This window comes from Eretmochelys imbricata, chromosome 4, assembly GCF_965152235.1.
Source record: "Eretmochelys imbricata isolate rEreImb1 chromosome 4, rEreImb1.hap1, whole genome shotgun sequence".
In the NCBI taxonomy this organism is placed as follows: Eukaryota; Metazoa; Chordata; order Testudines; family Cheloniidae; genus Eretmochelys; species Eretmochelys imbricata.
Window position 1 is genome coordinate 98,820,719 of NC_135575.1, and position 12,031 is coordinate 98,832,749.

General features: G+C 40.2%; 1 protein-coding gene across 1 annotated transcript in view; it reads left to right on the forward strand.

Annotated features, from left to right (window-relative positions):
• Positions 1-12,031, forward strand: part of ATP8A1 (ATPase phospholipid transporting 8A1) — a 247,394-nt gene that overhangs the window by 167,288 nt on the left and 68,075 nt on the right. The window contains exons 27-28 of the mRNA XM_077815716.1: positions 2,999-3,182; positions 3,284-3,394. Of these exons, the coding sequence (XP_077671842.1) occupies positions 2,999-3,182; positions 3,284-3,394 (295 nt within the window). The remainder of the gene's footprint in view (positions 1-2,998; positions 3,183-3,283; positions 3,395-12,031) is intronic.

Genomic DNA, 12,031 nt, shown 5'->3' on the forward strand with positions numbered 1-12,031 from the left:
AAGTTCTTTCCCAGAACCATCTCAGAAGGCTGTGCCATCAATGTCTCGTGAAACCTTTGTGATACCAACTACCATACATGCCTTGGTGCTGATGTTAACCTCTTTACAATTGGCGAAAGATCTACCAGGTCGCCTAGTAGCCCCAATAGGTGTTGCACTCCCCAGTGCTTACTGATTACTCACAGTCTGGTTCATTCTACTGGTTGTTTGCTGTCCCTCTCTTGACACAGATGATCTAGCAAATTTTCCAGATTGCCTCCAGAAGGGGAGCATTGGTCCCTAGAGTGGGACTGATCGTACAGCAGGGACAGATCACTGTGGCCCAGCTCTTACTGACTCCCCATGCCTTACACTTTCCTTCAATGCCCATTGTGTGTCTGGTGTGTCTCCTATTCCCCAAGGTCATGATCATCACCCCACACTAGGGGAAGGTCATCTGAGCGCATGGTGACAAACCTTCCAGAGCCACCTGTTGGAAATATGGAAAGATACTGTTCCCCCAGAGCAGCCCATGCTGCAGGAGGAACCATTGCCTTCGGAACCAATTTTATTGCAAGACGATTCACCTGAACCCATGTTCCTCCTTACCCATGACTTAATGGTCCCAGACAGTTGATTTTAAGTCTCATCAGTAGCTTTTGAGAAGAATGGCTGCATCTTTGGGTATACAAGCTAAGCTTGAACAACAAAACACACACTTTTAGACATTTTCCAGGTGTTTGCCCCTCCCTATTAGTGTAGCTCTTCTAGAACTGGTAAAGATCTTATGGCATATGCCAGCCTTTCTAGCCTCTACAGCTAAGCACGTGGATAAATGCTATTTTGTCCCTATGTAAGGCTTTTAGGGTTTTAATTCCCATCCTGCCCCAAGCTGCTTAGTATTGACAGCCACTAATTGTTGGAGAGATTGTTCCAAGGGAGATTTAAATAAAGAAAAAGACACCAAGAGGCTTATCTTGTTTGGGAGAAAATAATTATTCCACATTCTCTCTCCAGATGCATGTAGCAAATCAGCAAGCACTGATAGTTAAATAGGACTTTGTAAACTGGGATGCAATTAACTGAAAAGCTACCGGAGAGAAGGCAAGAGAGGAATTTAAGGCTTTCCTGGGTTGGCTAAGACACAAGTCCAATCTGTTGAATTCATAGATTTATAGATTCTAAGGCCAGAAGGAATGTTGTGATGTACCTAATGCTTGATGGCCTCTGCAATAACAATGAGGCGAGCTTCCTGGATACAGAACTCAGGCATAGCTACAGACATTCAACAAACTATTAACGACTTTCCTTCTGATGGTTGTTACTTGTTTTTGGATAAAAGTGATGAGACCTTACATTCTTTTAAAGACTCTAAGAATGCTCATAAGGGTCTATACTCCAGCCCCCAGAAGGTTCCAATGCATATCTCGACAACTTCAATACTGCCTTTCTACCAATCAAGGCAACCATATTCTCAAAAAAGAAACACAAAATTGCGAAGTCAGACATGGAAAGCAGCCCATTTGCATTCTCTTTCAATGACAGCAGTAAAGTCATTGGTGATCTTCCTACCACCTTGTCCCCCCGACCATTTTGGGGGGTGGATTATTCCATTTCCTCACTTTTTGGGAATCTATAACAATGGACAAATGGGTCCTAAACACTCTGAGACTTGGATATTCTAGAAGCGAGACTATGCCAAGATAATTCTTATAGCTCCAGCATGGTTGAGACAATGCTGGTTCTCAGATCTTCACAGCCTCTTGATTTAGGCTCCAGGGCCTCGGCCTCCTCTTCCAAACCTACTGTCCCAATAACATGGCCAGTTATTGCATCCAGTCTTGAACAGTTGGTACCATACAGCATAGTTGTTGAGTGGCTAGACCAGGCAGAGAAAGCCTTCTCACTGGCAGTTCAGAGGATGTTCTTAACAGCAGAAAACAACCCATTACATCTGCTTATTTAGCTAAGTGGAAGCAATTTTCAATGTGGTCTACTCTCCGTGGTGTACCTTCCTCAGAAACTAGGATTCAGCACATTTTGGAGTACCTGATATATCTCAAATTGTCATGTCTTTTTCTGAATTTTCTGAGAGTCCATTTTGTGGCCATCTCAGCAATTCACTCTCCTCTTAGGGAAGATTTTCTAGATTTTTAAAAGGTGGTATTTGTCTTTCCCCAATGAAGGATTCTTCACCTTAGTATTGTGTTCGCTGCTTTCATGGGCCTTCTGTTTGAGCCAGTGGACACCGGTTCCTTGCCTCACTTATGTCAGAAGACATCTTTCCTCATAGTGAGTATGTCAGCCAGAAGAGCAGGTAAACTTCATGCTCCCCTGGCAGGCCCCCATTATAAAGCTCAGCAGAAAACAGTAGGACTCCTGGCTCAGTACAAAAATTGTTCAGTGGGAGGAGGCCAGCAACTGCAACAGCAGTGCAATAAAGAGTAAAACAGTATAGTTGCATAGTTAAAATGTTCATTCCTTGACTTTTTTGTAAAATTAAGATTCCAACATCTGTTAGCTCAACAATGTTGCCCACTTTTAGTATTTATCTATTTCTGTTTTTCTATTTTAATATGTAATTTTATTATATTACTATTTGTTTGTAAAATAAGCACATTAAAATATGTAAATAACATGTAAAACATATCTAAAACAGATATAAAATATACAGTGGATCTAAGTTAACACTGCTGTGGGGACTTTCCCTTTTACATTTTCTGAATTTTTAATATTTTAGCTATACAGCCTTAATGCTATATTAATGCAGATTTCTGCATTTCATAACAGGTATTTTAGTGATGTTTAGCATATGTATGGGAAATCCAGTCCTACTCTAACCTTGCTGAAAAATCCTGTGAATGTGTCTTTGAGGGAGGTAAAAAGAGAATTTCAATGACAGATACTGTATTTAACCTACTTTATTGCCCTAAAGCAGAACAAAAAATATTTTAACATAATGTGCATTCAGAATTTCCATGTCAGGATTTGTTCTTTTTTCTTTTTTTTTTTTTCAAAGGGTGTCTCCTCTTCAGAAATCTGAAGTGGTAGAAATGGTAAAAAAACAGGTTAAAGTAGTAACATTGGCAATTGGTGATGGAGCAAATGATGTTAGTATGATACAGACAGCACATGTTGGCGTTGGTATTAGTGGAAATGAAGGGCTACAGGCAGCTAATTCTTCAGATTACTCCATAGCACAGGTAAATCATTATGCTGTAAAACATATTAAAACAGAATACTTTTATATCATGTAACACTGATCAATGTACATGTTTTTAAAGATATTTTTCATTCTTTGCAGTTCAGATATCTGACAAACTTGTTGTTGGTTCATGGTGCTTGGAACTACAGCAGAATAGCTAAATGCATCTTGTACTGTTTCTACAAGAATATAGTCCTTTATATTATTGAGGTAATGGTACAGTTTATCAAATATTAGCCTTTCAAATGCTTTATTTTTAAAGTATTTCTTAAGTGTTCAAAGATATTGCATGATTTTCTAAGGGAGTTTAAAAATAATTTCAAAATTATCACTCAAAGTAAAGATAATTAATAATGAATGGATTACTTTGTTTTAAATTGGATTTCATTTGATTTTCTTATGAAAAAATATATTCTCAGTGCAGATCTTTTTCATTTACTTTTGGGTATTAATATTGCATTGTTCCTATTAAAATGATCTCTGTATAACAAATCATTATTTCCCTTTCTGCTCCAAATCAGGCATAGTGAGTATCTGAGGTCTAGTGTCCTGTACCCCAAGAGACTACCTATCTACCAAGCTGTTGACTTTTCTGGGGTCTGTCTCTCTGTGGGGTTATGTTTACACTTTGAACTGGAGGTGTAAGTTCCAACTTGAGATATATCCACACTTGCTGTGATCAAGCTAGTGCACTAAAAATAGAGTGTAGCTGTAGTCGCAGAGACATTTGCCACGTCAAGTACATACCCATCCAAGATACTACAGATGTACTTGGGGTGGCTAGCCCTTCCCACCACCACTACTTGTGCATGCAGCATTTCTATTTTTAGCATGCTAGTTCACTCAGATCTAGCATGGATATGTCTCCTCGAGCTGGAAATTACACTCCCAGCTTGAATTGTAGACATATCTTCTCTCTCTCTCTCTCTCTCTTGTTTTTCATGGAAAAATTCCAAAAGCTCTCGGTTTCATCCCAATGGAGAACGGGAGAATTTCAAAAGTCTCAACAAATTTTGCAGGATTGGAAAAATGTTTCCCACTGAGCTCTAATGATACTATATACACATATTGTTAGGGATATTTGCACTTTCATGTGCAACTTTAATTTTGGCATTTCGTGACTTTACAGTGCTTAGCTTTGCAATCCAAGCATTGTTTTAACATAATTCTTGTATGAATTATTGTAGAGAGAATTTTTTATTAGAATTTCTATCTCTCCCTCTCCTCCTTTTTCCACAACCTTCCTTTGTTTTTCATTATTTCTCTTTCTGCACCTTTCATCACATTTTTCTCTTAAATGAAAGAGAAACCCAGTGATGTTTACATTTAATTCAAACTTCTGAATAAATCTGTAAGTCTCTAAGGTGCCATAAATCCTCCTTTTCTTTTTGAGGATACAGACTAACATGGCTGCTACTCTGAAACCTGAATTCACAATGTTTGTGTGGGTCAAAATTAGGAAAAACAAGTTTGTCCATTCCAAAACACAGCTAGTTTGTTTGGGGTTTTGGGGGCTTGTTTGTTTTTTTTTACATACATAAGATACAAATGTATACTATTTTAATAAAATGTTGAGTGGGATTACATTTTTAAATAAAAATCCTTATTTAGTAAGAACTGCAGATGGTCATCACTTGCAAAAATCAGACCACTTAAATTAGATGCCTAACATTTGACCCTCTGTGTTTGAATATTTGCCTTAATTTCTGCTTTTTTAAAAAAAAAGCAAAAACTTTATCTTTTTGTTCTGGCTTGTCACAAATAGTGCAGCTGTTGGGGAGTTTTAACTTTATAATTTTACTTTATAAAATTTCCTTAAACTTAATTGGATGTGTATTCTATATAGAAGAAAATATAACAAAAAGAACAGAGTGAAAAATTCAGGAGTTTGAAAAAAGGTCCAAAAGAAAAATTATAATGAAAAAATTAAATACAGTCTTATCTACAATTTTCCATTCATAAAATATGTTTAAAATGTTACAGTTGCAAAGTGAAGCACTCAAGATTCTTTGGGACTAGCGGTTGCTCATCATCAAAATCAGAACATAAATTTAGGTGTCTAACTTTTAAGCATCAAAATTTGAAAATTTTAACCTAATTGGTACATTAATTCTATGTATAGAGCCCTGCAAATCTGCTGATATCCGCTTTATATCAGCGGATAGGGATATCTGCAGACCATGTTTGTGGGTGGATGCAGATCCAAGTTTTCTGTCTAGAGCCCTGCAAATCTGTGGATATCCGTTTGATATCCACGGTCCGTGTTTGCGGATCAAATGGGCGGATACAAATTTTGTTTCCACGCAGGGCTCTATCTATGTATCTTATTACTTACTCCAGAGAAAATTAGTTACTGATTTGTACTAGAAATGTGCAGTTCTCAAGTCTTAATTTGAAAATGCATTGTTAATACCTGTTAATGTTAAACAAAATATATATATTTTGTTTAATATTTAGAACTAACTGAAATACACTATATATTTATTTTTAGTTATAATAACATGTAATTTTTAAAAATACATAATGAAACTGTATGTGAGACAAGATCTTTAGATTAATTCCTATATTCCCAACTTTTGCCAGGTAAAACATCTTTTGCGGATGTTAATGACTAATGTCAATCCTGTGAATTAATAGACAGAAAAATACATCACTGAATGTCTGTAGCAAGGACAACTGCCAGGCTTGAATCTCTCTTTTCGGTTTTTTGTACTGATCAGGCATGGGAGCAAAGAGCTCAATGACTTCTTGTAAGCTGCTGTTTAATATGGAGAAATACTACATCAGGAAAATGTGAAGCATTTGCTGCCATACCTCTTGGAACTTAAAAAATAATACTATGACAGGCAGGTCTGAAAGTTGCTTTAAAATGAGTTTTTATTGGTTGCTGTGGGTTTTACAGATAACCTAGTAAAATCTGCCTTTGTATTTGTTACTATTCAGTAATACAGATTGTTATAGAATAGTAATTTTAACTTAATCTAAATATGAAGTTTCATAGTAGGCATCTGTGCGGTGATATAAAATAACGTCTCACAATGGCCTTGATTTAGCAAACTACTTAAGTATGTGCTGAGCATGAATAGTATTACTCATGTGCTTAAAGTTTAGCATATGCTTAAATGCCTTACTGACTCAGAGTTTAAAGCAACACCCGCATCCATCAGTTAGGGTTTATTAGCACTTAAACCCTATTTATAGGAATCCATAAGTGGTCTGTAATAACTTACTCCAGTTTAGGGCCCTGATTCTGCAGGTACTTCAGCATGTGCCTACCCTTAAGCATGAGTACCCCCATTAACTTTAGTGGTTCTACTAATGTGACTGAAGTTAGGCATATATTTACGCAGCTTGCTGAGTAAGAGTTTAAGGCTTTGAGTCTATATTCAGTCCACTAGCATGGATCCCTAGACCAGTGCAGAGTCCCAGACTTCTTATAAGCATTGTGGGTCCATGTTAGCAGTTCTTAATGCAGAATTGGGGCCTATCACCTGATTGAGAACTCAGCTCAGATTTTTTTCTAAGCCGTACCACAATTTTATGTTTCTAGATTTCAAAACATGGGGTAAATCCTGTTCCCATTTAAGTCAATGTCAAAACTCCCTTTGACTTTACTGCGGCCAGGATTTTGCCCCAGTTTTTTAAGATATTGCATGTTGGCTAATAATGTGGAGCACCTGTTTTGATGTTTATTAACAGCTTTAAAATAATGACTTTATAAAAGATGTATATGGAAGCTTTTTCTTTTAAATTGAGACAAAAGAAATTCAAAACAAAAAATGGGTTTAAGGTTCTGGCTTAAATTGAAGAAAGATAGGAAATTAAATTTCATGTGGAAGCCCGATCTTAATTTCCCAGTTTACACCTATGGGTTGCAGTTGATACAATTTTCTATAAGAGCTTCAATTATATTACATACATTATAAGTTGCAATAGAACCCAACCTGTTCTTTTTCTGCACTGCAACTATTCACACACCTTTTAACTGCGATCTTTCACAAACTACCAATAATTCACAAATCTACCTCTCCACTCCTGACTTGTCTTCCATCCAGTCCGCTGTCTTAGCTCTCTGACATTTTCTCCTGCACCTATGCCTATCAATTTATACTGAACATCATTATAACTGAACTCATTATTTTCATTCAAATCCCTCTCCACTACCACCTTTTCTTAATCAGTTAACATACCATCCTTCCTTTCACTCAGGCCCATAACCTGGAGCTTACCTTTGACTCCTGAGTCCCTTGCTTCACACATCTAGACAATCAGGGCCGTCTTTAGGATTTATGGGGCCCTACGCAGTATTATTAAACTGGTGCCCCTATGCCCGACGGCAGCCCGAGCTCGCAGCCCGGTGTGGGGTGGGGAGGGATGAGACAGCAAAGGATAACGAGACGCCCGGCCCGCCTCACGATGATGGAGAGTCACAGTTCCCCTCAGAGACAATCCCCCCTCCCCCCGTACCCTCTCCAACATGCAGAGTGGACATGCAGAAGGTACCTAATTAAAAGCACTAAATTTGGGTATAAAAAATATCAGTCTCAGGTTTTTTGATGTGCCCTGAAGTTTGCCAGACATTTGTTTGCAAAAACTTTGTAGTAAGGGTGAGTCAGCTGTCTTGCTGAACACAACATTAAATATTATGGAATACATGATGCAGGTCTTCTCTGTTTTACATTTTCTTGATCAGTATTTCTAAGCTGATTTTATATTTTAAATCTACTCTTAAGCCTTCATAAAGTAATCATTCCAGATTACTAAATATTTAACTCACTGAAACAAAGACATTATTTTAAATTAATCAGTCACAGAGGTTTAGTGTGTTCATGTTCATTGCTTTTAGAAAAAGGGAACACTAATTTACTTTGTGTGATCTCGATAACAATAGACATGTTTATGAAATTTCACCAACTTTAAAAAATATGTTTCCAAAGATTTTAGTCATAACAAAGAATTTTTTATCTTACTAAGGCACTGATTTTGCTGGAGGGTTCTTTTAAAACTAGTTCATCGGATAGTCAGAAGTAAAGAAAGGGAAGCTCTTTGTCCAGCTATCTGGAAGGAAAGGGGTGTTGTCCATTTAAGGGCTCTCTTCAATGTGGGGTTGGAAGGAGAGGGGGTGAAGGGAAAAAGGGATGGACAGAAAGGACAGGAAGACTTTGGAAGCAAGATTTTCTTACTATAGTAATTAAAATGTGTATTTTAGATAAGGGTGGTCTTTTGAAGGATTTATTTAAAAAACGATATGTCTAAGATCCAAGCATTTAAAACTAAAGATGATTGTGCATCTAAAAATCTATGTAAGGATTTTTTAGAGATGAGATTTTATAATCTTCACCAACTAATGAAATATTTTTAAAGCAAATATTAAACTACGGCCATGTAGACTGACATGTTCTGAGTAAATATTACAGTAATGCACAACAGTTTTTGTCAGTAAATTCAGAAACTGACAGTATGTACCTGGGGTTTGGCAAATGCCTGTTAAATGGCTCTTTAACAGTTTCAATATTGTGCTAATAGGTGTGGCAGGCTGGAGGCTTTTTCACTTTTAACTACTAGATCCCCTCCAAAGGAGGACTCACCAGGTCTGCCACTGGGTCAGTGAGCATTCCGCCCACAACACACTGACCGTGTCTCCAGTGGCACCACTGGAGTCTGGTTGCCCTGGGCTGCTTCCTATACTTCTCCCTTGGGTGTACCTGCATTCAAGGGTTGTCCTCCATCTCCCAGGGATACACTGTGAGCGGCAGTCCCAGCACTTCCTCTGCATCCTGTGTGTTGGGCAGTCTCCTCAGGACAGCCGAAGTCTTCCATGGGTTCCGGCTCCAGCAGCGGGCTGGAAGCGTCTGCCTCCCGCAGTGGCTTCTGCTCAACTGAGCTGCAGGGCCCGTCTCTTATACTTCCAGTTTCTGTCCCACACTTCTGGTGCAGCAGCCTAGCCTTCTGGGTTCCGCCCACCAGGGGCGTCTGGCTCTCCCTCACTGTCAGTCTCTGAGGGAGGCCATGCCCTTTTGCTACACTAACATTTCCTATCATTTTTCAGTATTTGATTTTGCAACCTTAACATAATTCTGTGTAAAAAGAAAAGGAGTACTTGTGGCACCTTAGAGACTATCAAATTTATTTGAGCATAAGCTTTCATGAGCTACAGCTTATGCTCACATAAATTTGTTAGTCTCTAAGGTGCCACACATACTCCTTTTCTTTTTGCGAATACAGACTAACACGGCTGCTACTCTAAAACCTGTCATAATTCTGTATGTGACACTACAGGGGGAGCTGGTAGCTACCTATATATTTTGGATTCCTAATGCCTAATTACAACTTTTTTGGAATGAAACTCCTTCATTGTATGCAGTAGGCCTTTGAAGGGGAAATCCTTGAGGCCAAAGAACTACTTTTCCTTGTCTTATGAAATTCCATTCAGGTTTAGGTGAGAACTTTTGAAAATAACTGTTTTCCTGTGCACTGACTGAGACAGGGATCCCCGGGGGAAGAAGTAGCATATAATCATGTAGTTAAAGACTGTCTCAGAACACAAATGCACAAGGGAGTAGAATTAAGGTTGTCATGGCATCCTAAATTCTGGCATTTCCAGGCTTTCAGACGCTTGGTTTTGCAATCCAAATACCATTCCTTTAATATATGTTTTTTGTATATATTTATATTAAACTGCAACAATGACTGCATAGCACATTAAGCTGGTGGGAGTGGGCGGGTACCATCGACTGGTTTGCTGGATGAAGGTGTGCACCTCTTTAAGGGGTAGAGAGACATGGAGTGATTTTGCAACAGCTGCAGAGCAGGTCAGCGTGGGGATGTTGACTCATCCCCCCAGATGACCAGAACTGTGCATTTGGGACAGGAGAAGCTCTCTTTCACATGGACCAGGTGGAGCAGCACCCACCCTTTCACATGTGGAAATGGTGAAATATCAAGTTTGGTCAGGATCTGCTGTGGGTACTGCAGTAGTTGCTCCTTTCTCGGGGAGCTGGGAAAGAATTTTTTTCTCGCTGCCAGATTGCCCTAGGCAAATTAGGGGTTTTTTCGCCTTCCCCACGGCACGTTTGGAAGTGGGAGAGTTTGCTTGGGGGCGACCGCAGAACAGGAGTTAAGCTATGACGTCACAACACATTATGTTGATGTAGGGTGGATGTCCAGTGCAGGTACTCCATAGGGAAGGGATACAGTGATCCGCTAAATGGATTGATAAAGGATTTAAAGCAGGGGTGGGCAAACTTTTTGGCCTGAGGGCAACATCGGGGTTGCACAACTGTATGGAGGGCTGGGTAGGGAAGGCTGTGCCTCCCCAAACAGCCTGCCCCCCCATCTTCCCCCTCCCACTTCCCACCCCCTGACTGCTCCCCTCAGAACCACCAACCCATCCAACCCCCCTGTTCCTTGTCCCCTAACTGCCCCCCCAGACCCCACCCCCTATCTAACCACCCTGCTCCCTGTCCCCTGACTGCTCCCTGGGACCTTCTGCCCCTAACCAACCCCCCGGGACCCCACCCTTCTCCCTGTCCCCTAACTGCCCCGACACCTATCCATACCCCTGCCCCCTGACAGACCCTCCGGGACTCCCACGCCTATCCAACCCCCCCCGCTCCCTGTCCCCTGACCACCCCACCCCCAGAACCTCCACCCCATCCAACCGCCCCCTGTCCCCTGACTGCCTCCCGGATCCCTGCCCCTTATCCAACCCACCCAACTCCCCTCCCCTTTACCATGCCACTCAGAGCAGCAGGAGCTCTCAGCCCAGCCAGAACCAGCCACGCCGCCACGCTGGCCAGTAGGAGCGGCAGGCCAGAGCGTTGGCAGCTCTACGAGGTGAGGCTGCAGGGAAGGGGGGACAGAAGGGGAGGGACCTGGGGCTAGCCTCCCCAGCCGGGAGCTCAAGGGCCGGGCAGGATGGTCCCATGGGCTGGATATGGCCCACGAGCTGTAGTTTGCCCACCTCTGATTTAAAGAAAATATTCATTAAAGGAGTGGAAATGGGGGTTTGGTGCTTCTATGACTGGAACATCAGAAAGCCAACCCCCCCCCCTTCCTTTATACCCCACCTTAACCCTCATTTGGTGGGGGGAGGGAATGGTAAGGTCTCAGCAACAGGTGGGCTGGGAACCAGAATGCGAAAGGGGGAGGGCTGATGCAAGCCCCCCAGTTATATATTGAAATGATCATGGAATTATCTGCACTGTACACATTTATCTGCTAGGTACTTCCACATAGTTCCAGCAATGCCAAACAGAAAGAGAGCCTCATGTATTAATGCAGTAAAGTGCAGTGGCTTTGAAGCCTTCATTACTGAAAAACAATTTGATTTTATAAATTCACAAAAATATATTCACATAGTCCATACTTGAAAAATCAAAAGTCAAAATATGCTACATAACAGACATTATTAAAATCTGGCTTGTCAGCTATCATACACTGTTGTTCAGGATATGGGTTGGTCTGTTTGCTTGTTTTCAAGCAATAAGTTGAAACATTAACCATATAAATAGCAAACTGAGTTTAAGGACATTAATTAATAAAATTAACAAAAGCAAGGAATTTCAGCATTAAAACTGTCCATAATTTATCCTATGGTATGATTTTTGTGTCCCATATTGTTTCAATAACTGGCCACAACAAGTAAATGTGTTAAAGATAGTTTTAGTATGAACTTCTTTGCTGAATGGTTCACAATTTTGAGATTAATTAAATTTAATTTTTGTATGCTAATAGTTGCTACTTTGTTTTCTTTTCCATCTCATGAATCAGATATTTGTTTTTATGTGTTCAAGCATTCCCTCCTCTCATGATAAAAGAAGACCTGTTTGTTCACAGGAACTGGTC